Consider the following 26,366-nt stretch of genomic DNA (forward strand, 5'->3'; position numbering starts at 1 on the left):
AGTTTGGTCGCTGGGAAAATGGGTTATTCTGCTGAATTAGCCGCTTCCCCAGAGTTGCGCAACCAGTCAAACTACTGGGGTAGAGAAAGAGAAATCAGAAATGAAAAAACGTCACACGTGATTTCTCCTGAACTACCAGTTGTATTCCTTTAAGATTGTTTCGTGCCCGGCGCGACCAGGATCACCGAGCCGCTGCTGCCAGGCGTCACACCGAACTCTGAATGTTGGTATGTAAAGTTTCTAACAACTTCCCAGCCCGTGACTTTCTCCTCTTTCCCCCTTGAGTGGGAAAGGAAGGCAAATTTACAGGCTGGAAGAGTTTCTGCTGCCATGTGGAGACGGACAAGTTGTAGTAAGACCCATTTCCAGTAGATTAGGGAGCAAAGGAGTCGAACTGCTGCGTAATATCTACTATTTGCAATTCAGTGCTAGGCTGCGTATGTTGTAAGCAGCAATTATCCATTTATAATATACAGTAAGGTCTGCATGTGGTTTTTGATCTGGGCCCTTCAACATTTTTTCAACCATTGAATTCATATAGAACGCCTTTTGCTACAACGCCACTTTAGTGACGTGACAGTCTGAGTTATAACTAAGTCGATGAATAAATTGCGTAGACAAATGTGTGCTCACTGTGTTTTCAGTAAAGAAAAAAAAAACAGGTAGAGAAATGTAAAATGTATTCATAGTTACAGTGCGCGTTAACTGACTATCAGCACAGACACAGCTAGCAGATGTGATTAAATTGGTTTTAAATTTGGAGATGCATTGAGAAAAGAGATGATGACCAGAGTCAGGCAATTTTACGTCTGGTGGGCCCTAATTGGTCGTCAGTTGTCCAGAGGCAGATTAGTGAACACACCATCTATGAGCACCAACAGATGTCTTTAGACCGCTCTTCAGTGAGGAAGTTGTTGCTGTAAAAAGTAACAGTTTATGTAAATGGCAGCAATTAAAAGCATGTTACAGAATAAACAGGTCCCATTTGCAAAAACATATTAGAACAAATTAATACAACCATGCAGAAAATGTATCTATAGTTAGAGTTATATTTTATCTGGTTTGAACTTGTGTTATACAGTGCACTAAAAATCTCTTAATAATTCAGTTGGTCATAAATTAGTCAGAGGATGTGCAAAAACTAAGAAACTAGAAAGGAAATGTATTTCATTTTCCTGGATGTCATCTGTTCGTTCAGGATGACAGTCGGACATCTGCAGTTAAATCTGAACACTTTACAGTAAAAGTTGCTTTACTTTTTCCTGAGAAATCATACACATATCAGTAAATTAAAGCTTTTTTCTCAAATATTGAGCTGGCACCAATTTTTAAATGACCAGTGAATATCTTTTGATGTGGCTCACATTATGTTTTCGTAATGAAACACAATTTTGATGAGCTAGGATTATTAATGTAGGATTTTACACTATTTGTTGACTCTCAGCTGTGCAGTGTTGGAGTTGTTTTTAAAAATTGGTGTTTGAAATTTTCTTTGTTGAAATCTTTGCATGTTCAGTTCAGCCAGAAAGTAGAAAAACTTATTTAGCTCTTAATTATTGTTTAACAGAAATCAAACATGAGAATTTGTAACCACTGCATTTGATCTGTTAACATAACATTTAAGCAATTGATGTTTAATTTAATTTGATGACAAGTAATGTGTTTGTTGCTTCTTTTAAATGTTTCTTTTAAGCCTAATATACAGATAAATTTGAATCAAGTTCAAAATTAGGCTTATTTTTAATAAAAAAACTTTCAGTACAATATATTTGTATCTGTATTTCTGCTGATAAGTCAAGCATATTTTAGTGCCCTCTTTTGTCCCAGAGGTTCTAAGCAGCTGCTTAGTTTGCTTATGCCTCAGGCTGGTTCTGGATTTGTTATTTGGCCATCAGATGTGATTGCACGTTGAAGCAGTATTTGCTGTCAGGTGAGAAACCTGCAGCAATGACTGGAGGAGTGACTGGAGGAGTGCCACCATATCCCAGTAACCCTGGCTTCTTGAGTGGTCGGACAATACTGGAGGTTGGGGAACTGGGCTACTGAGCAAATTGCTTTGAAGCTAAGTATAGCATGAATACAAGTAAATCAGCAGAAAGCGGCGACTCCCCTCTGTGACAATGGAGACATTTCCCACTGTGATGGATAGTAATCCCAATGAAGACCAAGGTAACAGCCTTTTAAGAGCTGTAATTGCTCCGCCGTAAATGGGGAAGCCCAGGAACAATAACAGAGCTACAATTTCCTGTAATGATGGAATTATTATTATTTTTTTGTACAAGATGCTTTTATGCTGTTGCAGACAAACAAGGGAGGTGAAAATCAATCTGTGGATTCTGCTGTGGCAGCTCCCAACATGGGTTTACAAATCATGTTTGGCCTCAACATGAGCAGAGCTGTCTCATTCTTGGCTTGGATAGATAAAGAGAATATGAGGATCCCTCCCTGCTTTTGCATTGGTTTTTACTCACAATCCCTGCTTGAGCCAAACAAAAAAAAAACAAAATGAAGGAAAAGTCTGTGTGTGGCTGCATCGTCTCCAGTCTCCCTATACAAGCAGATAAGTAGCCTTTCATTTTAGCTGAGTTTGATCAAAACTGATGTATCTGGGGTTTTTTTCATGTAGCTGCAGGTTGGACTCAACCGCTTGTCGTGAAGCTGAGTCGGAGCCGAGCGTCATTATGAGATGTCGTCTCCCAGGGCGTCCTTCGTGCACATCCCGTTCGATGACATCCTCTTCTACGAGAACTGCGGCGGCGGCAGCTTCGGGAGCGTGTACCGGGCCAGGTGGATCTCCCAGGACAAAGAGGTAGCAGTGAAGAAACTGCTAAAGATTGAGAACGAGGTAGGAGACATAATTGCCCGGGGTCCCCTTTTATATACTTTTTAATTGTCAGTGTGGTAATCATTTTAATTACTACCCCATTTAGCTGGATGTGGTGACTTCTTTACCCATCACTCATGGTCATTATGCTCGCCCACTCTGAGAAATGTGCTGCAAGAAGAAACATTTATTGCCAAAGGAAAGAAAGTGTTTGGCCCAATTACTGCAGAGACTGATCCTGAAATGTCTTTGAAAGCACACCCTAGTTCTCTTGAGGACAAAAAAAGATTTATCTTTGAAATCTTTTCAGGGGAAATTGTTTTACACGGGTTGGCCTTTGAGCTTTTGAATATTGCCCATTGTTTCTATTATGAAACTGTAAGAGATCACAGATATCCATTCAACTTCACTCAGCTGCTAAAGAGATGATTGTTCAGTGAAAATAATAATGTAATCCTTTCACATTGAACCGATTGTTCCCTTAATTATAGACTGTGATAACAATTAAATGAACTCATTCTGTCAGGTTTCTGTTCATTCAAGAAACCACCAGATGTAAGCTTTTCTGGGCAAAAATTAGACATTAATAGTTCTTTATATATGCTACACTTTTAATCAATTGAGGATGAAATGTACATTCACAGGCTATTCAAAGTAATTTTTTTAAGATAATTTTTAAAATGTTTTTTTTCTTTACTAAAAAATTCAGCTCACAATATTACAGACATTAATCATTGAATTATCCTACAATATTTTGGATTTTAGCGCCTATGCCGACAAACCCCCTCCTCCTTGGAGCTGCAGCCTCCAGCCAAACTTCTGCTTCACAGTTTTTAGGAGGACTGATGCTGCATTTGTAACATAAGTCATGATCACCCACAAACAGGTGCTGTTTTCAAGATCTGTGTCTAAATCCCTGCTAACATTTCACACTTTTAAATACATTTTCTCGTCAAAATATTTCTGCAAATAGTGCTGCAGGCAAAATGTAAACAAGTCACATGTTTGATTCTTAAAGGTAGCTGTTTTTATTCAGACCAAGTCAAAAGCAATTTAACCTACTTTCATCTTTAAAGTGATTTTTTATCTCTTCTTCTTCCTCAGGCAGAAATCCTCAGTGTCCTTAGCCACCGGAACATTATCCAGTTTTATGGTGCGATTGTTGAGGCTCCCAACTATGGAATCGTCACCGGTGAGTTTAAACATCAATCCTCCTCCAATAGAAAAATCAAACACTACACAAAGTTATAAAAAATACATAAATAAAGAGCTGAGTCTTGGATGCATTTCTACAAAAGCAATAGTGAACAAATACAGAAAAACATAATCATGTTTAGTATAAATGATCATACAGCCTTTCTGTGTACCTGACAGTGTTATTTACTTCCTTTGGTTCAGGGCCAAAAATGTAAAGGGCAAAAAGTGAAGCAGTTGTTTAAACCACAAAGTGCTGCATAAAATCCTTCTTAAAGTAGAAAATATGTTCAAAGATTTATTGAATCAGGCAATCATAAATAAAATGAGATATTCAAAGGAAGTAACAATAGTTTGCATGATTGCACCAAAGTTGAAAGTTTGCATTGACTCTGAAACATTCTTTACATTTCTTTAAACATACTTGTAAAATACTTTTTTTTTTCTTCTTCTCCCCACTACGGGGTCTTTTTGTGGACTCTAGTGTCCCTTATATGACAGTAGGCTGACATGAAAGGGGGGAAGACATGTGGCAAATGTCGCCGGGTCCAGGAATTGAACCTGTGACGGCCGCATCGAGGACTGAAGGCCTCCAAATGTGGGTCGCGCTATCCCCTACACCACCACAGCATGCCCATTTTTGCAAAATACTTAATAGTCTAAAAGTTTCTTAAGATGTTGGTTTTCTTCACGGATTGGCCAGCCTTAAAAAGCTTTGCACCACACAACTTCCTTTACTTCACCACAGTTCAAAAACCCCTTTCTGTGGTTTTAGACGATGCTTCTGCTGTTGTTCCTATAGCTGAGGTCATTGACTATATAGAGGTGATTACTACAGGCCTGTTGTGCTTTAGTGATGGATTTAGAAGCATTATTGATCTCAGTTAGCTTTGTTTTATTAACAGCATCCATCCATCCATTTTCTATTCACTCTGTGTCCCTAATGGGGTCGGGATGGTTGCTGGTGCCTATCCTCAGCTAACGTTCCGGGCGAGAGGCGGGGTACATCCTGGACAGGTCGCCAGTCTGTCGCAGTTATTAACAGCAGTTTGAGCTAAAAGTTGCTGACCTGATTTCATCGCAATGCATGTCATTGGTCTTTTATTTCTGTGAAATCTGATAAGGCTCCTCTGCAGTTCTGGTGAAGTGTTACGAAAAGAAAATCCAGTTAGACAATGAAGGCAAAACCACAATAAGAGGCTTCTATCAGGAAGTAACAACAACATCAACAACAAAAAATAACAGAATGTAAAAATGTCAGGCCAAGAAAAAAAAGTTCTATAATTATAATCAAAGAACTAAGATATAAAATTATTTAACCAGTGAATTGAAGCACAGTGGCTGCACCAAAAGATATAAAACAATCTACCAAAGAGTTAAAAAAGATACACAACTCTTCTTCTCCCTTAACCTTTTATCTGTTATTATTAGAATTGACAGATTTTAATGATTTATTTATTTTTAATTTTACTGAAACCTCAGTTGACTTGCTGGTGATCTGCTGCGTCTGATGTAGATTACGTGGTCTGATCCTCAGGGATCTTTTGGGATTGGAGACGACGTGTCCTCACGCCTCAGCAGCAGATGTGAACGTGTGTAGGCATGTGTACTCTTATTTTCTGATTGGTTCGGACAGCAGCCGGTGTCCATATAAGATGTGAAAATGAGCCATTAAGAAAACGTTGCTGTCTGGACCTGGTTGCTCAACGTACAATGAAAATAACTCAAAACAAACAGTTTGTGTTCGGTGACTCAGTGCGCAAAAATCTGTGAAGTTTAGAAAGGATTACATTCTTGGTAGCAGAGCCCCCTCCCACATTATTAATGTCCTGTCCATATTTGAACAAAGATCAGCCTTTGTTGAGGAAATATGCTGTGAATGAAAGCTATAAGACTCGCACCCACATCCTGAGCAAGGCCTTTCACATCCTTTCATCAAGTTTACACCAGTAAATTATTTGGCAGTATAACCATAAAGTTATTGTTCTCATAATTCAAATTTGAAATTCAGCCATTACACTAAAATAGATACTTTTACTTTTGGTCATTTTGATCATAATAGCTTATAATAAATGCAATTAAAGATTTGAATCAATGAAAGGCTATTTTAGGGCCTACAATAACAGTGATGACCTGACTGTTGTCCACCAGTCACTGAGACTCTTCACAAGAAGAAAGAGCCACAAAATGTCTCTGCTAAACAAGGCGCCAATTTCAAGGATGTAAATGGAAAGTTGAATGGGAGGAAAAAGTGTGATAGAAAAAGATATCCATGCAATAGAGAGAGATTGAGGCCCAGTTTTCCTTTTTGCGTTGAAGAACTGATATGGATTAACTTTATGATAACATTCTAATCTGGGATTTTATGAAGCAAAACTAAGACCAAGTATAATATTTTCACAACTTTTCCCACATACAATGCGATAGTTATTCTGTAAAATTATAGTGAAAAACTAACAAATTTGTTAGACAAAAAAAAATATATATTAAACTTGTTGAAAATATGACTAAAAAGAGGCAGCAGAAACCGGTCAGCAAAGCTGCCAATGAGGCCAACATCTAAACTGAAGCAGCTGCAGAAATTCCTGAGTGTTTGTGGTTTACACGTGATGGCAATCTCCTGCGTTCTCCACACACAGGAATATGGTTGCAAGACAGAATCATTTTGTTCCAAATAAAACATCTCTGCACAACTCTCCCAGAATCTTGAGGAAGAATTTTATGGTCTGATGAAGTTTTGTCTGTGGACTCTGATGGTGCATCTAAAAGAAACAACATTGCATTTAATCCATCGAGCACTGGACCCACAGTGAAGCAGAGAAGAGAGGTGGCAGTATTGTGTTGTGAGGTTGCTTTTTTTCAAATGATTTAAAATCAATTGCCTGATTAAAAAAAAAAACTAGACTGAAAATAAATTATTTTTTTTTTTATGTTACAGTAAGTCCAGGTAAACATCCCACTCAACAAATAGTTTTTCATCTTTGGAATGGTCTAGTCAAAGACCAGAATTAAATCTCACAAAAAATCAGTGGGAGGTGGAGTGATCAAATATTCCTAAATCAAGATGTGTGATGCTGATCGACTCCATCAACAGACAGAATACTGAAATAAAACCCAAAGGAGCTAAAAATCTGATTAATTTAAGAATTTTCTTATTAGCAAATTAGTTTTTTATCGCTTGAATTGTTCAACATAAATGTCTTATTATACACAGAAAATGTTTGGAAATAAGTTAGAATTGTGTAATTTTTACATCACAAAATGCTGGCTTTTTAACAGGGGTGTGCATGTGAAGATGTGTAAAATGCAATAAAAAGATGGATGAATTTAAGCGGCGTGGAATAAAAAATGGAACTGGAAGCTAAATATTCTACATTTTTTTCACAGAACTGCCATAAAAAAAATGACATGAATAAATCTTCCTCAAACCATTGCAGCAAAATGTACACGTTCATAAATCTTTGGATATATTTTAGAGTTTTAAATTAAAATTATGATTGATCTGATGTTAACAACAGCTTTCCAGTAAAAGGCAGACATGTTTGTCCTGAAATAAGGTTGTCCTTTTTCTTGGAACAGCAGCAGAAGAAAAACTTTTATTATTCCCAGAAGAGCTGCATTACAGCGTAACATGGATGTTTTTTTTTTTACAGACTCTTATTTTTACGAAATACCATGTTGACAAGCTTTTCCGGTTACAGTGGAGGAAAATGCTCAGAAAAGTTAGAGAAAGTCCTGAGCTCTCCTTCAGCGGCGAGGCAAGCTGTATGTATGAGTTTATGACGGCAGAATCTAATTAGCACAATCAACAGAAAAAAAATAAAAAGTTTTACTTGTTTGCTTTGCCAGGTCCTCATTCATCGGCCTTGCTAGAAATTGCCCCTGAATGTTGACACAAGCAGTTTCCTCTTTCTATGAAGTCTCTCAGGGACCTGCAGGAGTTTATCCATATCTGCTGTCACCTAGCAGCAATATAAACTTGATGAGTTTCGCTGAGTTGTTGTTTGAGGGTAAAGGTGGGTTTGCCTGCTTGACTAAATGTAAGTTAACTTAGCCTTTTCATCTCTCTGAGCTCAAATGAAAGTATGCTTTACATCACTTTTATCTGTGCAATGTGGACAAACTTGTTCAGGTGCAAAGTGCAAAAGCTTTAATCGAAATAAGGAAGTAATTTTGTAAGAAACAAGTATTTACATCTACAGACACGCTCCTTCTTCTGCTGTGAAAGTAGAAAGAAGCCCCATAAAGTCCGGCGCTGTAATAATGAGTCTTTTTTTGACTTTTATGATTGTTAATTAGGCTCCTGTCTTGGTGCCTGTGCATGTTTACAGTACCGCATTACGATATCGTTGGTTATTATGCACAAACAGAGCCTTCCTGCTGTTCTAGCTGCTGCTTGTTTATCTTTATTGAAGCACCTAAATAGCCCCTGTCTACAAATGAAACGTTCCCTGCTCTACATATCTTTGATATACAGAAGCTTCATCAAAGCCTTCCTTCCAGCGTCTTGGGCTTTTTCTTTTCTTTTTTTTTTTCCTGCAAAGTAGATTTTGCAGAGCACAGTGTGATTGTCAAGTTTTATATCCTGCTAATGGCTCATTAGAAGTATGCAAGTGAAACCTTTGAAAACAGGCCAGAGAGGTTATTCCTTTGTGTTGTGGGATTGTTAGAAAGTGACAAATACCTCCAGAAGAGACAAAGGGCAGCAGGAAGTTCAATGGTTGAGCTAGACGCTGCGGTCAACTGGCACTCGTGTGGGGTCAGTTTTTAAACAAGCCTCAGAAAACTTGAGTTCTTGGTGTTTTTCTCTATCAGAGACACATTTCCTAATGTTTCCTCAGAGTATGCAAGCGGTGGCTCCCTCTATGATTACCTGTCGAGCGATGAGAGCGAGGAGATGGACATGGGCCAGATCATGAGCTGGGCTGCAGAGATTGCTAAAGGTAAACATGAGTTATTTTCTTCATCATAGCACAGAAGAACAAGGAGATATTCTTTCTCTCAACACACTGAAGAACAGAAAAATTATTTGGAGGTGACAAGACAGCAAGTTCAGTGCCTTTAAAAGTATCCGTTCTCCTAGAGTTTGTCACATTACAACTACACATATAATTTGACAGTTTTAAAACTTTTTACAAATGAAAACCGAAATGTGTGCTGTGCAGATCAGTGAGGGATAAAGTTGTGGAGATGTTGAAAGCAGGGCAAAGTTATGAAACGATATTGCTCTGTTTAGATGAAACCAAAACTAAGCATTCTGCCTTATATGGTAAGCTAACACTGTACATCACCCTGGACACATCACATAGTGGTGACAGCATCTTGTTGTGGGGATGCTTTTTTTCTGCACAGTCAGGGAATCTGGTCACAGTTGATGGAAAGGTGGTTGGAGCTAAATATAGGAACATTATGGAATAAAACCTGTGAGAAACTGCAAAAAGACTTGAGACTGTTATTCATCTCTAATTATGAGGATAAATATATAAAAAAAAATTTCAGGGTAAATGTGTTGCACTCAATTGTCCAGGATGTTTTAAAAACTGTTCAGAAATCTGAATCTTGACACTTATTTAGTTTTGAACCTTCTTACTGGATAATTATGTATTGTGCTGATAGATAAAATTTAACAAATAAATTAGAAACCAGTCAGACTTCACTGGTTTGTTTTAAATGGCGTCTCTTGGTCTGTTATTAGTAATGCAACCTGAAGCACATGACTCATCCAAATCCACCCACATGGTTTAAATAACAGAATAATCCACACGCACTCATAAAACGTCATAAATTATTCTGTTTATTTCAGTCTAAGATAAGTTATACATATAAATCTTATCAAATGACAAAACATGACTTTTATGATTTTATGAATGAAGAAGTGTAACTGATTCTTTAAATTCATCCTAAAGTGATACAGTCAGATATGATGTTTGATTTGTTGCTGCTGGCTTTGGTTGTTAACAGAGTTATTTAGTTTTATAACTTTAGTTTTATAACTAAACTCCTCACAGGATTCACAGGAAAACCTGCTGAATGCTAGAAAGCATTTTGATTTTAAACATTTTCCCTTTCGGGGTTTTCACGGCTCCTGCTGGTACCTGCAGCGTGTGTTTAGGGACAAGAAGCAATTCATGCAAAGCGAGTTTCTGCTGATCTCTCACTCCTCTCCTCTGTTTTAGGAATGCATTATTTACATTCAGAGGCCCCGGTTAAGGTGATCCACAGAGACCTGAAGTCCAGGAATGGTAACGGATTTCATATCTACACACGAATTAAATCAAGTTCACAACATTTACATCTGTTATGACTTAGAGACGTTTTTTATGTTTGCTTTTTTCAGTTGTTTTGGGCGCCGACAAAGTTCTCAAGGTAAGTTATTACATTTCTCATTTTGTTTTAATAATAATAATAATAATAATAATAATAATAATAATACAAACATTAAAATATGGTATTTTGCAAAATCTTAGTTGTGTTTTGTCCAAGTTTTAGAGCAGGAAAATACAAGTATTTGTATTTATCTGCAGCTCGAACACAAGAGGGCAGTGACTAACTTTACATTTGTAACTGGTCACTGGAAGTGTGGCCTGTATAACTTACTGGGCATATTGGATCACATTTAATTACATAAAACAAAAATTACTACTGTCATTTCAGTTCAAGGTTTTCAAAATTCAGTTAAGACTTTTAGTTATCTGGTAGCTGGAAGAATCAAGGTTATGGTTCTCTGATGAGTGTCTGAGGCATATCTACTGTTGTTTACATTTGCTTTAATAATTCAAGATTGGTCCTATTTGTTTTATTTTTCATTGTGACCAAAATTGTGTGAAAAAATTTAAGTTCATCATATTTTATAATACAATGCAATTATTATATGTTAAATATCACTAAGCAGTTCTAATTATTTTGTTTTTGTCAACTCAGATATGTGATTTTGGGGCATCTAAGTTCTTATCCCACACAACGCACATGTCCTTAGTGGGAACATTTCCCTGGATGGCTCCGGAGGTTATCCAGAGCCTCCCTGTGTCAGAGACATGTGACACCTTCTCATACGGTGTGGTGAGTTAATAAAACATGCTGGTGTAAATGTTTTCACTTTTCAGTTTCAAAATATGCATATTTGTTTATACCACTTTCTTTAAGATTAAAATTTTGTACAAATCTTGCACACAAGATAAACGGCTGTTAAGCCTTGAAATAATCACGTTCTCACGTAAGAAAACTACTGATGCTGTGTCCCTAATATCCACAATAGCAACGCAACTAACTTATAAAGCCTGCAATTTTTTTGGTTTCTTGAAAGGGTTCTTTTAAAAGCGAACAGTGGAAAAAAAATAAACAGTGTAGTTAGAATTGTCAACAATACATTATGTCTGCCATGTTCACTAATAGTGGTGATAAATGTTATGCCAAAGCATTGATTTGGATTTCTGAACATCTTTACCTGATCACTAATCAATCAAGTTTATTTGTAGCACATTTCAGCAACAATACGGTTCGAAGTGCTTTACATATTAACAAAACACACAAAGTCATAGAGGACACCACACAATCATCAATTGAGATGACTGTGTGGTGTCTGTGATGGCACTGTATAATAAGTGCCATCATTATACATCAAAATGTTTGTAGTGTTTGATTTATGTTTCTTTTAAAAGTCCAACTCTAAAGAGTTGGACTTTTAGTCCAACTGGGGAAAAGGCCAGAGGATCGAACGGGTTGTGAGGATCGAACGGGGGTGCACAGAGGATCGAACGGGAAGCACAGAGGATCGAACGGGGAAGCGCACAGAGGATCGAACGTGCACAGAGGATCGAACGGGGTGGGCCAGAGGATCGAACGGGGTGCGCTACAGCATCTCGCATTTTTTCAGACGGGGTGCCGGCTTGCAGCGGGCCGGTTCTAATAATAAATCAAGATCATCCCAGGGGCCGTAGAAAATCTTCTCGCGGGCCGGATGTGGCCCGCGGGCCTTGACTCTGACATATGTGGTCTAGATTTAAAGGAACTCTGGGTTTCGGCCGTTTGGCAGTTTTCTGCTTGGTACAGGGGATGCAGAGTGATCACATCAACAAACAAATCTCTCTAGTTTTCCATTACAGTTAGGTGAAATGTGACGTCATTCCTAAACCCGAGTTTTTTCCTGACTATATTTGTAGTCTTCTTCCTTTTGATTGATTGATTTGTCCTACCAATAAGCCGATACAATTAAGTGGCAATCAGATGCAAAGTGAAAGGTCCTAAGAGGGATTGATGAGAACTGTGAAGATAAAAGCCTGAGCTGAAGAATCTGGACTCCACTTTGTTTCTAAAATAAAGACTTGAGTGACAGGCTTTTTCTTCCAGCAAAGAGGAATCAAACTTGTGGAAAATTTTAATACTGTAAATACATTTGCACAAAATGCACTTTAGTCTCTCTCTTGGCTGCCAGGCACTTTTTATATATTTTTTTTCTTTGTGGGTGGTCAAAAGCAGGAGTTGTGACCTTTGCAGAAGAACAGCGTCTTAGAAATTTTGTGTTTTTTCCATTGATCTTAAAAGCTCCTCGGGGTATTTGGAAGTAGACATAAAATTTGTCTTTTCTCAGTTACACTTTTAAACTTTCTATCAGAGAACATGAAACTTTCTACAGGACAGGAAAAAATGTTTTAATTTAGACTAATGAGCCACTCTTAATTTGTACAGTAAGTGCAAATTAGATCCAGTATTCTGTAGAAAGATCCATTCAGCATGTAGATTACATTTTCAAACAATTCCCTTCACTCATACTCATATATGGTGCAAGTGCCATAAAAAAGCAATTGCCTCTTTCCAGATTTACTTCTGGTTTTTGCTTTTTTCCCCCACACTTGAGATGATGTTTTAGATCATCAATTACATGTAATTATCAAACATAGACAACATGAGTATGTACAAAATGAATTTTTAAAATTAGAATTTTATTTATTTAGGGAGAAAAATGATCCAAACCAACCTGATCCTATATGGTAAAAAGAAATCACACTCTTGGTCTCATCTGCTGTAAAATTATTTTTAATCACAACGTTTTAACATTTTAAGTACAAAGTGACATTATCTTTAAATAACTAATACCATATAGCATCATAAATAACCTAATAAGCATTAACTAAATACAATGTTTTATTGCCTCAGGAAAACAGGCTAATATTACTGCTGTTAAATGTTTCTGTAATTATACTGATGCAACATTTGAAATTACAGGATTGTCTTTTCAATCTGTAGATGACAAGAAAAAAATAAGTTCAAAAAATTATAGTCAAATTATATGCTTTAAACTTCCTCATCTTAAGGACTTTAATTGGCTTCAGTACCATCAGGACCAGCGCCCCCTAGGTGTGAGTGTTCTCCCTACTCCTCTTCTCCCTGTACACACCTCAGTGGACTTGAAACATCTCAGGTTTGCAGTTGCTGCTCTCGCCACTGGGCTGATCTTGGACAGTAATTAGTCTGCTTACAGACAGAATGTTGCCCTGCTGGTACTCTGGTGTGGTCAGCTCTAGAACAACAAACAACAATCAATTAGGTGTCCAGAAGGGATCACCAGGTCTAAACCTCTCTGAATCCAGGGCTTGTACATGTTTAGGGTCAGGAAAAGGACATATGACATCTCGCCAGACCCCCCACATTCTGGACACAAACTATTTAAACCTTTACCTTTAGAAATCCTGAGTGGAACACAATGCGCTGTTAGCATAAATAAATTTATTTGCATGTATTGATGTGATAACGGTACATGGGTGTGCATTATTACTTTCTTTCCTGACTCTTTTCCCTAACTTTCGTCGGCAGGTGCTTTGGGAAATGCTAACCTGTGAAATACCCTTTAAAGGCCTCGAAGGCCTGCAAGTAGCCTGGCTCGTGGTGGAGAAAAATGAGGTATTTTATGATGTGCTTTTATACAGATATACATTTCTTACCCTGTGAGCTTTAGGTTCTTTTTTTTAAAATGATGAATTAATGCATAAACGTTTAGAGTAAAAGTGTCGATTTTGTTCTTTGTTGTAACAATGGTTCTGTATAATGATAGTTATACTACTAGTAAAACAGTTTTTTTTGCCAATACTTCTCAGTCAATGCCAAGCCACTTGTGGTGGAGACAGTGTGATGGTGTAGGGTTGCATCTACTTTAGTAGATAACCAGCCTTGTTGTTATTGGATGCAATCTCACTTCACAGATACCAAGATGAGATTCTGCAGCCAGTATCAACCCTTTATCTCTACTGTTAAAGCCAAACTGAGTTTTCCAAGATCTCAGGGGCCTCACCCCACAATGTGGAGTTTATCACAGACTACTAGTTTGGAAATAGAGGAAAAAAAAATATTCTGTCTGCAGTTTTGATCTCTTGATCTAAACTGTATTGACTTGTGAGATCAGTTTCTCTGTCTGGTTAGTGCCGGAGAGACCAATACAGCCACACCCACTGACCTGCAACAAATGCTGGATCTCTCGTGGATGCCTATTTCCACTAACCTCCTCCTTGGAGCTTCCACCTCACAGAGCACCCCTCCCTCAAGCTTTCCCCACTTAGCTCCTCCAGATTAGCGGCAGCAGCAATTAGCAAACACCTGGTGGAACTGTGCATCCGCTGAGCTCATCATACAACCTACTTCTAAGTCCAACGTTCTTGAGAATGGTCGTAATAGAGATATTGTTGTGACAAATTGTTGGAGGTGGAATGTCAGAAATACTAGAAGCTTCTTAAAGAGACAGAGGACAGTTTCAAAGCAACAAATTGCAGAGTAAAGTTTCTTTTTATTTGATATATATAGCATTTTTATAAAAACTGAATGTAACTTATTTAAATGTGTTCTAAAATTGCACCATGTTCTTGGAAAATACATAATACTGCCATTTTAATTGTTTTACTCAGCAGGAAGAACGTAGACTTAATTCTCTGATTTAATGTTTTAAGTCAAAGTATTAGACACTCTGAGTAAAGTTACTCTGTCCTGTGGATATTTCAGAGGCTAACCATCCCAAGCTGCTGTCCAGAAAGCTTCGCAGAGCTCATGAGGAAGTGCTGGACTGCAGAGCCAAAAGTGAGTCACAGTTGCAGTCAGACTCAAACACATGCAGAATGTGTGTTTTCCTGAGAGTCATAATAAATATATGTACATTTATATATCCATGCAGGAAAGGCCGATGTTCAAGCAGATCCTGTGCACGTTGGAGTCTATGGCTAAAGACAGCCAACTTCCTGAACAGTGCAACTCTTTCCTTCACAACAAGGCTGAATGGAGGTAATGTGATCAGCTCTTCTGCACAGCCTGTAAATGCATTTATGACACTTTTCTCTTGCCAGTATACTGCCTCAGCCTAAGATAATGTGCAACTGTTTGCTAAGAATGATGTGGAAATGTAGCTGATGGGGGCCGCCAGGCATAAAAAAGAGCTTGAGATCGTGCATATAGATCCTTAATAATTACACTGATAGCTACATAAAGACATGAAAACCCCCAGAGAATGATCCATCTGGATATACTTCCTCTCTTTACCCATAAGACCCTAAAAATAATCACCATCTTTTTCAAGTAGAAGTGTTTAATTGGCCTGTATGAGCAGCTGGGTGTTTGGTGATGTTCAGCACAGCCTGAGTCTCAGCTGTCACTTTATTCTCTGTCTGCCTCTCTGCGGGCCTTGTCTGTTCGCTGAGGAGTTTTTCGCGTTTTTCATCTGAGAAGTTGTGCTGGTTGCACCGTGTCCAGGCAGCCATCTGCAGGTGGAGAGAATTTCAGAGCTGGAAAGCAGAAAGCGAGAATGTGTTGCACAGAAAGTTTGCTGGATGATGGCAGAAAGGAAGAGACCTGTGCCTGAAGAGAACAGGCAAAGACGATGAAGAGGTTCTGTGTTGGCTGGACTGAAGAGAGTTACTGCTTTTGTGTAATTTTTCTAATGATTTTGTATTTAAGAAGACAGCATAATCATCCGTATCGTGGTTTCACTCACTGGGCTTTAAATGAATATTACTTAGCTGAATAAAATATGTATATATAGAGATACGCCAATCAACATTTTGCAGATGATTCTGATCTCTTTTTTTAAGTTTCAACTATTTGATTGGATCTTAGCCAAATTTTATTTTGTTTCTTTCTTTTTATTCTTTTTTTTCCAACCTTCTAGGAATTAGTGTCCTTATGTTCCTGGTAGGAGCAGAGGTGACAACATCAACAGTTTGTGGAGATTTACTGTTCGAACAGGTTTTGCTAATATTTTAAAATAAATAAAAAATTATTATGGAGCTCATGTTTTGAACATTCTGCATTTCTGCATTCTATATATCTACTGAAAGTCTAGCTCTTTTTCTCATTGTGCTAATAAACTAATCATCTCTCGACATGCAGAGAAAACATTATTTCTTTTTAGATAACTTCTAACATCACCATGCTTTGTCTGATTTAATTTTTAAATACTCGACTGATACTGAAAAAGTCAGCAACAACTGACAAATATTGGGTGTTATCAAATTACTTTATTGTTTTCAAAATCAGTATACTTTTGCATTCCCACTTAGTGTCAGTGTCAGTGAACCTGCACATATTTGCAGCTCAGTATTCATGGATATGTCTGTGGAACATATTTCAAGAAAAAAATGCAGCTTGGCAAGCTGAAATGTCTTGACACACTCTGTCCAGGAGCACTGTTTATTTTCCTCGGTGGTGACTGGGTGGACCTCAGAGAACAGAGATGAAGAAGGCCGTTGATATTAGCTTCTGCGGTAAAGCCAACATGGTTTCCACTCTGTGGATGAATCCATATTTTGGTATTTGAACTATAAAATAGGCAGTTCTAAGGATTTTTAGAAAAGGCCCCAAGTATTTAGCCATTCACAGCCAATTATGCTCCCTGCACCCTGTACTAGGAGTTTCAATTTTGCATCTCTATGCATGTCTCATTTCCCTCAAGTTCATTTTTGATGTTCATTGAAGTGTGCAGCTTTTAGAGCAGTTAAGCCTTAAATTATTAACTAGGAGCTTAAGGATATCATACAGAGCTACAGAAAACACAAATCCAAATACAATTTTTGTTATACTTATGAATTATTTTGGTTTGTATCATATTCAGAATTTTTTTTTATTTGTTAAGCCATTTAGCTACTACCTCTTAAATAAAATCAAATGAAGAATAATTTACTTGTCATTGTTTCAACACATATAGGTTGAGCAATGCCAGTTTTGAAAAAAGGAACTTTACTTACCAACAGCTTGTCACAAGAACATAATCTCTTCCCATTTCTGCTATTAAATCTATGGGAGGCTTGTACACTTTTAGAAACATAAATCTGGATTTTATCCCCAAAATGGTGACTCCCAAAGAATTGTTTGCTAAAAAAGTTTTAATGAGAGGATGCATCCTTCAGGTCCCCCTGGAGATATTGTGCGGTAATAGTTAATCTTGTCTAAAACACATCTTTCCCATGTAAACAATCCATCTGGTGTAGGTAAAGTTTTAAAGTTTGACACGTCTTCTTTTGTACTCCATTCATGCAATTTTCCCTCTTTTAAACACACAAAAAGCATTTTTTTTAATAAACATCCAGAAAGGCTTAAATAGTATTTATCCACACAACTTCAAAAGATTAAAACAAGGTTCATCACTCTGGAAGGCGTAACATGGTTCAACACAGGGTTATTTCTAGTGCGAAGCTTCAGAGTGGAGGAACTGAAAGAACAGGAAAAGCAAGGTTTGCCCTTCCTGCCTGGAGAATATTTGTTTATCATTACCATGTGAGAAGCTTGTGCAGCTCCACCTGCTGGACAGAATAAAGTTATCCAACGTGAGTAGAGCATAACGCACTGGATTTTTCCAAGGATTAATGGGTTTCCAGCAGAGCTGTGCTCTGGTTTAATTCATGATTCGTTCTGGGACAGCTCAACACATCAATTGAGTTCCCTGTTTGACAGGTGTGTTATCAGTGTCAACATCGACAAGACTTATCTGCAATTGTAGTAGAAACAGTCTTGAACCCCATCAACAAAAAAGGCCACATTTATCACTGAGCAAATAAAGAGGCAGTTTTATTCAAGGAAGGCACTAGTGAAGCTGTTGCTCAACATTCACAACAAAACAAAATAAAGATCCAGCTTTTATCTCCACATCGCAACTGGATCGGAAGTGCAATAACAACCTAAAAAACAAAAGAAAGAATATGTTTAGAAAAGACACAATGCTCAAATGTATAGAATATAAAAATGTGACTCTTTCAAAACTTTAATTGGTTTATTCTCCTCGGTGCTAAATGGAACATTAAATTCTCCATTTTAAATATTTTTTTAAATATTTGATGGTGGCATCCGCAATTGTATATAGAAACCCAGAAAATGTAATGTGTGAAGTAAAGAGTAGAAATTTTAGCATCTTTTTGTTTGTTTCTCTACATTCACTCCGTGCAATAATTGTCCAATAATTCAAGGAAATTCAACAAAAGGGCCTTAATTAAAACTCCTACGTTAGCTCTGCTGCTAACTGGTGAATTTACCTTGATTGTTTACTTTCTCGTGTCCTTCCTTTGTTCCTCAGCTGCTTTTTCCGTCCTTTATTTCTTACTAGTCTCCTTCATTCTTGCCTATATATTCTTTGTACCTCCCTTTCTGTTATTTATTGTCTCTTTCTTTCCATCGCTGTGTCAATCCTTCTGCTCTTCCTTGCTCTCTTCCTTCTTTCCAGTTTCTTGTTTTTGAAGATTAAAAATGTTTGCTGCAAAAATTCTGGAAAATGATTTGTATGTTAAAGTGTGCAGATAGATGTCTGCTGATGGGAAACATCTTGATGAGCCCAACCTCTAAAAGCCGATGTTTTTTGTGCTGAAGGTGTGAGATTGAAGCTACTCTTGAGCGGCTGAAGAAGTTGGAGAGGGACCTCAGCACCAAGGAGCAGGAGCTGAAGGAGCGGGAGCGCCGTCTGAAGATGTGGGAGCGAAAACTCGTTGAACAGTCCAACACTCCAGTGAGTCTCTCATGATCTGCTGTTCACTTTGACCTGCCTTCAACCTTCTTAGGCTCTAGGGATAAAATGGCTGAATACAAAAGTCATGCATTCCAATTTCTAGGAGAATGCTTTAACAGTGCCTCGCAGATAATTTATTATTTTTGATTTAGATATATTATGATCCAAACTGCAAGAAACAAGTAACGATGATCAGATATGTTTAAAACCCTCCACCTGCGGACATTATGGATGTCACGTCCTGTGGGCCTTGTGTTCAGGATGTATAGAGCCATGCTGTGCAGAAACAGCAATGTGAGCCTGCTGCTTAGAGAAGTCCAGGCTTTTATGATGAAGTGACATTTTGCTGACATTAAGATTGGCCAATTTGTTCGGGATGTGGTGGAGTGCAGTTCTTGAGACGCACTTTCTTACTTGGGTAAGAAAAGTACAAGCTGTTTCATTTTTTTTTTATCTGACTGACCTCGGCTCAAAACAGAGGAAGGGGGAGTTTGTTGGTCGACTTTTTTATTTATTTGATTATTTTAGAGAAATTTTACATTCAAAATAGTGTAAAATAATGTTAAATAGATTAATCTCATAAATAAGATGATATAGTCTAGCATAAATCTTGTACACTAGAATATTAGCGACAAGTTTAGTATTTAGAGTATAAAATCACATAAACAGAGTTCTCCTGGTAAAATGAATGGTAAAATTGCTAAAAAAAACAACAAAAAAACAAAAATCTCCATATTGCATTTTGACATTTTCTTAAATTATAAGCACACCTGATGTTTATTTGCACACATAATCATTTGCTATAATCTTTCAATCTGTGTTTCTCTGCAGTTGCTGCCAACCCTTGACATATACACATGGACAGAGGAGCATGTGGTCAGTGTCACTGTTTTTTGTAACTATTTTATCATTTAACAGCTAAAACTAATGCAGTTCCTGTTTTACCTTTACAGTATTTCTGGATGCAGCACTTATTTGGGGCAGGTTTGTTCCTTTCTTGCATCTTATTAGTGTCACGCTGAGTATGTCAGACTCTCAGCTCTTCATTTATTGTTTGTTTGTGTCAGGAGATGGAACGTGTGACATGCAGCTTTACGCCAACCTATTCAAAGAAAACCACATCACCGGGAAGAGGTTGCTGCTGCTCACAGAGACAGACATGAAGGACATGGGAGTCAAGTCCAAAGGTCACGTCATGCACCTTAAGGCAAGGCGCTCATTACAACCTGATAACCTATAAAGCATAGGTTCAAAGCCTATTCCTTTTTGTCATTACTGTAAAATCAAAACAATTGTCCTCCTAACAGGCAGAGATTGAAAAGTTAACTAATGATTACCTTGGGTTTCTCCACTTCCCACCACTGCTGAAGGTATGGAGTTTCTTCCTTTTCATTGAGAACTGTTGTCTGCTTTCAGTGACAAGTGCACTGATCAAAATCTCCTGTTTTTTGAAAACCTTAACTTGACAGTAGCGATTTTAGTCAATTGTGTTTATGGATGATCTGTAAGAAATGACTGCATCAAACTTTTCAAGAGCAAAAGTTAATTAGTTATTTGGCAAATGCCCATTAAACCTTAAGAGCGACAATGGCAAAAGAGTTGGAAATAAGCAATTATGACCTAAATTTGCTAATACTTAATCTGATGAAATTACATTATAGACTAAAAAAATGGTTAATTTCATGTATTATGGAATTGAGTTGCATCCAATTATTCAACTTTAGCATTTAGCCTGGTTAGGCCAGCTAGTATTACAAAAACAGCCATAAATTTTGTTTTAAGTTTTACATTAAAACATTTTCAAATCCAGGGTGTTGCTTAACAGACTGAAGCTGAAAATTTGTTGTCTTCTGTTTAAACAGGTCAGTGACTGAAATAGTTAGCTTTGAGTCATTTGTTCTCCATAACACCTTCCAAATTGAATATTTATTTTACATCAAACAGATAGAGCTTTGTGGTTATTTATGACTTACTGGTTATGCTGAATTAATGTTTTTGAGTTTCTTACTGGCCAGTCACCAGTTGATTTTTAATTTTTTTTGGTATATCTCTATTTTCTGCTCATATTTGGGTTTGCTGTATTTTTTTCCCCCTGTAAGGATGAGCTGGAAAAGGAGGTGGAACAGAGCAAAACTGTCAATCTGGAGCTGGTGTTTGGGTACCACTGGAAAGCAGGAACAGGAAAATCTGTAAGTTTGCACAGAGACACATTGACTTCAACATGTTCTGCAGCTGTGAGCATCTGATGCAGCTCCTTATTGGCTCTGTGAAACCATCAATTAATGAATACCACACAGAGATGCTGAGTTGACTTTGATCATTTGGGCAATAATAATGGATACTTTCCTCGGCCCGCTTGCTGCTGGAGCCGTTTGTTCTGAAGATGCACGACGGCGGCCTGTTAAACTGGCCATTGAGGGCATCACTAGACATGTATTAAACCAGACAAATAAACATTTCACTCTCAGCCTTGTACCACATCCACCTCGACTCGCTCACAGCCCCTTTGTTGGGGTGTGAAACTGTGGAGAAAGGGGCCGCTCTTCACTTGCTGTTTGAATTTAATCAAAAATAGCCCATTTAGCCAGAAGTCATTTTCCTTTAAAAGGCAAACGTTATTTAATCTTTCAGCTGTTCATTGTCCCATCATAAATAGTCCTCTTTCAGTGTGTTCGGCGGGGCTGAAACGAGCCTGCTAATTGCCTCCCATTTCTTCTGACATGTGGTGGTTTAGTGGGTAGAAAACACAGCAGGGAGAAGGAAACAGGAGGCTGAGAAAATGAGAGCTAATTATTTTCCCCTGCCTGGTGTCAGGTTCCGTGTCAGCCTTGTTTTTACAAACTGGAAGGTTTTTTTGCACTAAATAAAACAAACCCGCGCTGCATTTTTTTTTTTTTCCCTTTGCCCCTCTTTGCTGGCGATGTCATGGAAGCAGCTGCACTTCTCAAAGACAAAATGAGAGCCTGCGATTGTGCGGCCACCATCTGACAGCCACTGAGGGTCCCCTACTAATGAGGATATCACCGTGCAGCCAAGTGAAAGGTGCTGAATTATGTATGAGTTGTCATTAGACGCACTTGGGTCCTAGGCATCATTACCAGACATTGTTTCTGCAGGAGTGATTAGACTAGCGCGGACCTGGGAAGCCCCCAGTGCGACCGTCCAGGGCCGACGCCGGGGCCAACGCGGGGGCCACTGGTGTGTCTCTGAGCCAGAGGCTTGCCGAAGCTCGTGCTTTGAGCCGCTTCCAGCCCCTAGGGACGATGAAGGAGAGGTCGAAGGCTCCTCAGACGAGTGTGTTAGCGCCACTCCTCTGATGTCTCTCTCTGTGATCTCGACACAATGAAATGGCCCGAGCCATGAACCCAGCACGGCTAAGCGGTGACCTGTGGCTCCGCGGCCACCTCTTTAGGAAAGAAGGATTCATTACTGCAATATCAGCACTCTGCATGCAGAAAGAGACTGCACTGATTTGTGCCAGGGAGTACGATGTACGCAGGCTGCAGCAGTTCATGGGAAACAAACAAACAAAAAAAAAACTCCTCGCTGTAAGAAATCAACCTGTGCTGGTTTCTTCCAAAAATGCAGCGTTTTTCTTAATTTGAATTTATTTAACAATTTGTCATCATAATTTCGGGAAAGACGGAAATGTTCTCTAAAACCTTTTAATCAAGTTGCATTTTTAAAAAGCTCTTCTTTTTGTGAGTTTAAAAGTTTGCTGTGTCTCACCATGTGTATGAGGCTTCATAAGCCATAAACTGTCGCTACAGTTAACTACCTGTAGGTTGTGCTGTTGATTTATGTTCAAGAAGAAGTAATTTCTTTCCCAACATAATGGTGTAATTAGAAACTTTGTCATGCGTGTAAAGCAGAGGTACATTATCCTGCCGTTACCTCTTTTCTTTCCAGGACTGCAAATGGAAAATGTACATGGAGCTTGATGGAGATGAGGTTGCCGTAACCTACATCAAAGATGTCATCTTTAATGCCAACAGGCCGGGTGTGGAAGTTCTGCGGATGGCTAAGGTGTTGGCAGAAAATCATTTGTTTTTTTCCTTTCTTCCTTGTTTTTAGAATTGCGAAAAAATTTTGGCCTGATTGATGTCAGTCAGGATTCTCAGTCTTCCAGGTCACAGTCATCCTCCGGGTTTACACAGAAGGGAGCTGGGCTCGTAACTATGAAATGACTTTTGCAGGAGTTGATAAATGTCTTTATAGAAAACAGTGTTTTGGATGTAATGGGAAGAGTTAGATTTGCTCCACACATTTGCTGTGTCACACATAGCTTGTGGCAAACTCCTAATTGGACTTCTTATGAAAACTTATTATTATTGAAAACTTACAGTACATCAACGTGAGCGGAAGATCTCTGATGCTACTCCAGAGTTACCATAGGTTTCGCTTCTTTAATTAATTCTCTTTTTGCCAGGCTTGTTAGATTAGGTGGACGGACATTTCTTGGTAGATTGCCGTAGTGTCATTCTGTTTGCATTTACAAATGGTGGATTGAACAGTGCTCCATAAAATGCTGAAGCTTGGGATATTGTTTTATGATGTAATCCTGCTTTAAACCTCTTCACAAGATTGAAATTCCTCAATTTAAGAAAAACATGTAAAGAGGCTTGAAGACTTTTGCAATGCATTGTAAATTAGCCTGCAAGTTGAATGTATTGTCTTTGCAACTATCAAATGTTTAATTTTTTTTAATGTTATTCTTGCAGCCACCATTCCTGATGGATAAATGGATCGTTGGATTGGAACAGAACCAGAAAATAGACTACACAGTCAATTATGAGGCGAGTCATTCTAGCACAGAAAATTTATAAACCTAGAATCTTGTGTGACGGTTAAAATTTTTATCTACATATTTATTTCCATTGTGTTCTTTTCACTCGACACATTAGAATGATGTCAAGTCACCAAAGTCGACCAGACACAGCTGCGTGTTGGTGTGGACCCACAGTGGTGGACAAGATGAGATAAAAAACGTGGAGCTGGTCATTGAAACGACTCCAGTTACGGCAGACCCCAGAGATAGAACAAACTGTAGTAAGTTGCTTCTCTTAAAAGACATCTTTAAAGAAATACTCTTGTTTTAAGTAATCAATATATTCAAAGGGCACTGCATATCGTTTATTTAAGATTTTGATCCTGCATGGATGAACAACGTGCGGCACAAACACATGATGACGCAGAAGTCAAACCACAAGACGACTCGTCCGAACAGCTCTGAGGCCCAAACTCTGCCTCAGTTCCTCTCTGCGCATGAAAGCCAAGCGTTTTCCTACGCCGCTGCCTTGCGCCGCTCTCCAAACCACCTGCGCTCCTCTCCCTGGACCGATTCTCGCTGCTCATCGCCGACCGGCAGCCTGTCGGCCAAACTGTCACCGCTAAGCCTCGGGTCTAAGGGCAGCAGTCCGTCCAGCACTACGTCAGAAAGCACGTTGGAGCGTGAGCGCCCGCGCAGCGCCGGAGGGATGTACAACCAACGGAGGAACAGCTACTTTGGCAAGGCATTAGCAGTGGAAGGCGGGCAGGGGAGGGGGCATTGGTGGACAAACAACAGAGGAAGCAACAAGGGCGGAAAAGGCTCACGGCAGCCGGGGAAGGCGCGATCAAACACTCACAGCGTCACACCTCAGAGCCGCCCGCCGCTGATACCGGGTATTTGGTCTGTGACAGGAAACCCCAGTGAGGAAAAAGAGGGGGGCAAAGCCGGCGACGGAGGGTGGATCAAAGTAGAGCGACACAAAAAGCCGCCCCGTCAGGACAATAAACCAGCCAGAGGTCGAGGGAGGAGAGAAGGCAGGGGAGGACGTGGCGCTGGAGGAAGATCATAATGTGGCCCAACTACTTCTATCAGAACATGAAGTGCATGCTGGAAGAGAACCATACTGAGGTGTGAGATGTATGCGTCAAGCTTCAACTACTTTTACATGTCCTTTCTTGGGATAAAATGAATGAGTCCATATGCTCAGAATGTATTTATTGCACAAAACAAATCATGTTGTCTTTAATTCATTAGATTTTACGGGCTGGTTGTATCCACTATTAGACTAGTTTTAAGATGGTTATTTATAATTGTTGTTTTATGCAAATTGCAGCTCAATACCAAAATAAAATACAATGAAGTTTTGGAGGTTTGTCTGTGAACTGTCGCTGCTTTTTTACATCATTTTCTGTCCAGTTCATGTAGCTATGAACATATATATTCATATGTAGCTTTGAACACATTGTGCAGCGACTGCCTTAAGATTAAGAGAAGTAAATAAGTAAAGCACAAAAATAGAAGTCTTCTGGCCAAGAAGACCTATCCATCCAGTCAAAACAGGATGTACAATTTATTTCTTTTTGAAATATACAAAAATCCAGCAAACATAACCTGGGACCTGAGAGACACTTCATCGTTTACCTGATTAACTTGTAATGAATACAAAGTTATTTTTTTTAATTGGCCATTGAAAATAAAGCATCTTATTTCAAACATGTGAGCTTTCATTATTTTATAACTCATCTTTCTCTTAAAACTGATGAACAAACACAACGCACTGGGTTATTTTGCTAGCCCAGCCCTGCATTTATTTAACATAACAGGGTTGAGTTTAGTGTTTGAACCAGCATACTGGTTTAGCTTTTTAACCTCAAAAATAGATAATAGTGACAAATGACTAACACTGGCCTCCAGAAAGTGTCTTAAAAAAGACAATCCATAATCCGAATTACTCAATAGCAAATATTTCACTTATGAGTAATCTATCCATTGTCCATGCCTGTTCAGCTAGTGGCCAAGAGCCAGGGCACACTTTGACTAAGTCCTCAATCCATCTCAGGCCTCTATAACCATCCACTCAACGTAGGGGGCAATTTATCAAGGGCAAATAACTCCATACATGGTGGGAGAAAACCAGAGTGACTGCCTATTACCCTGTGATAAGCAGATGGTGCTAACAACCGCACCACCATGCAGCCTGGAGTGGATAATGAAGGAAAGGCAACCTCATGATATCTTAATATTACACTGCAGAAATATCGCTTATATCAGTTTACTTCATAAATGGCTCTTTGGTCAAAGTGTTAATGCTGAACATTAAAAATATTACACAGCAACATCAGACTTATTGTTCTATCTTGTGGAGGCATAGAAAAGTTAATGTGATCTTTAAACACTAAAACAAACTCAACCTGCAGATGGTATGTTACATCTTAAAAAAAAAAAATGGAGGTGGAAGGGTGGGCGAAGGTTCAGTCTTTGCTTTTTCCTTGTCTATTTGGAGATTGTCTTCTTACCACTTTTGCGATGTTGTTTTCAGTTAGCTTGGTTTCATCTAAAAAGTGTTGGATGAACTGTCCACTTTGCCCATGTGGAAATTTGCCTTATTGGAA

At 38.6% G+C, this 26,366-nt stretch overlaps 1 protein-coding gene across 2 annotated transcripts; it reads left to right on the forward strand.

The window, feature by feature from the left end:
• Positions 1-25,469, forward strand: zak (sterile alpha motif and leucine zipper containing kinase AZK). 2 transcript variants are annotated; one of them, XM_044131511.1, is made up of 20 exons: positions 1-227; positions 2,627-2,845; positions 3,929-4,016; positions 8,860-8,961; positions 10,195-10,260; positions 10,356-10,384; positions 10,940-11,077; positions 13,829-13,915; positions 15,005-15,079; positions 15,174-15,280; positions 18,848-18,983; positions 19,815-19,859; positions 19,937-19,967; positions 20,051-20,190; positions 20,291-20,353; positions 21,083-21,172; positions 22,893-23,009; positions 23,705-23,779; positions 23,888-24,032; positions 24,126-25,469. In XM_044131511.1, the coding sequence occupies exons 2-20, from the start codon at positions 2,687-2,689 to the stop codon at positions 24,821-24,823; spliced, it is 2,391 nt and encodes a 796-aa protein (XP_043987446.1). In that variant the 5' UTR covers positions 1-227; positions 2,627-2,686; the 3' UTR covers positions 24,824-25,469. The 2 variants fall into 2 exon arrangements, with proteins under 2 accessions (XP_043987446.1, XP_043987447.1); XM_044131512.1 differs by lacking the exon at positions 1-227 and adding an exon at positions 2,046-2,169.
• The last annotated feature ends 897 nt before the right edge of the window (positions 25,470-26,366 follow it).

This window comes from Gambusia affinis, linkage group LG11 (assembly GCF_019740435.1).
Source record: "Gambusia affinis linkage group LG11, SWU_Gaff_1.0, whole genome shotgun sequence".
Classification (NCBI taxonomy): domain Eukaryota; kingdom Metazoa; phylum Chordata; class Actinopteri; order Cyprinodontiformes; family Poeciliidae; genus Gambusia; species Gambusia affinis.

Excerpts from the sequence above, each read along its gene's own strand:
- zak (XM_044131511.1), top strand. The coding sequence starts at position 2,687 with ATGTCGTCTCCCAGGGCGTCCTTCGTGCACATCCCGTTCGATGACATC. Across the intron at positions 15,080-15,173 it reads GCTGGACTGCAGAGCCAAAA|GAAAGGCCGATGTTCAAGCA; the intron begins GTGAGTCACAGT and ends ATATCCATGCAG. Across the intron at positions 20,191-20,290 it reads GTCACGTCATGCACCTTAAG|GCAGAGATTGAAAAGTTAAC; the intron begins GCAAGGCGCTCA and ends TCCTCCTAACAG.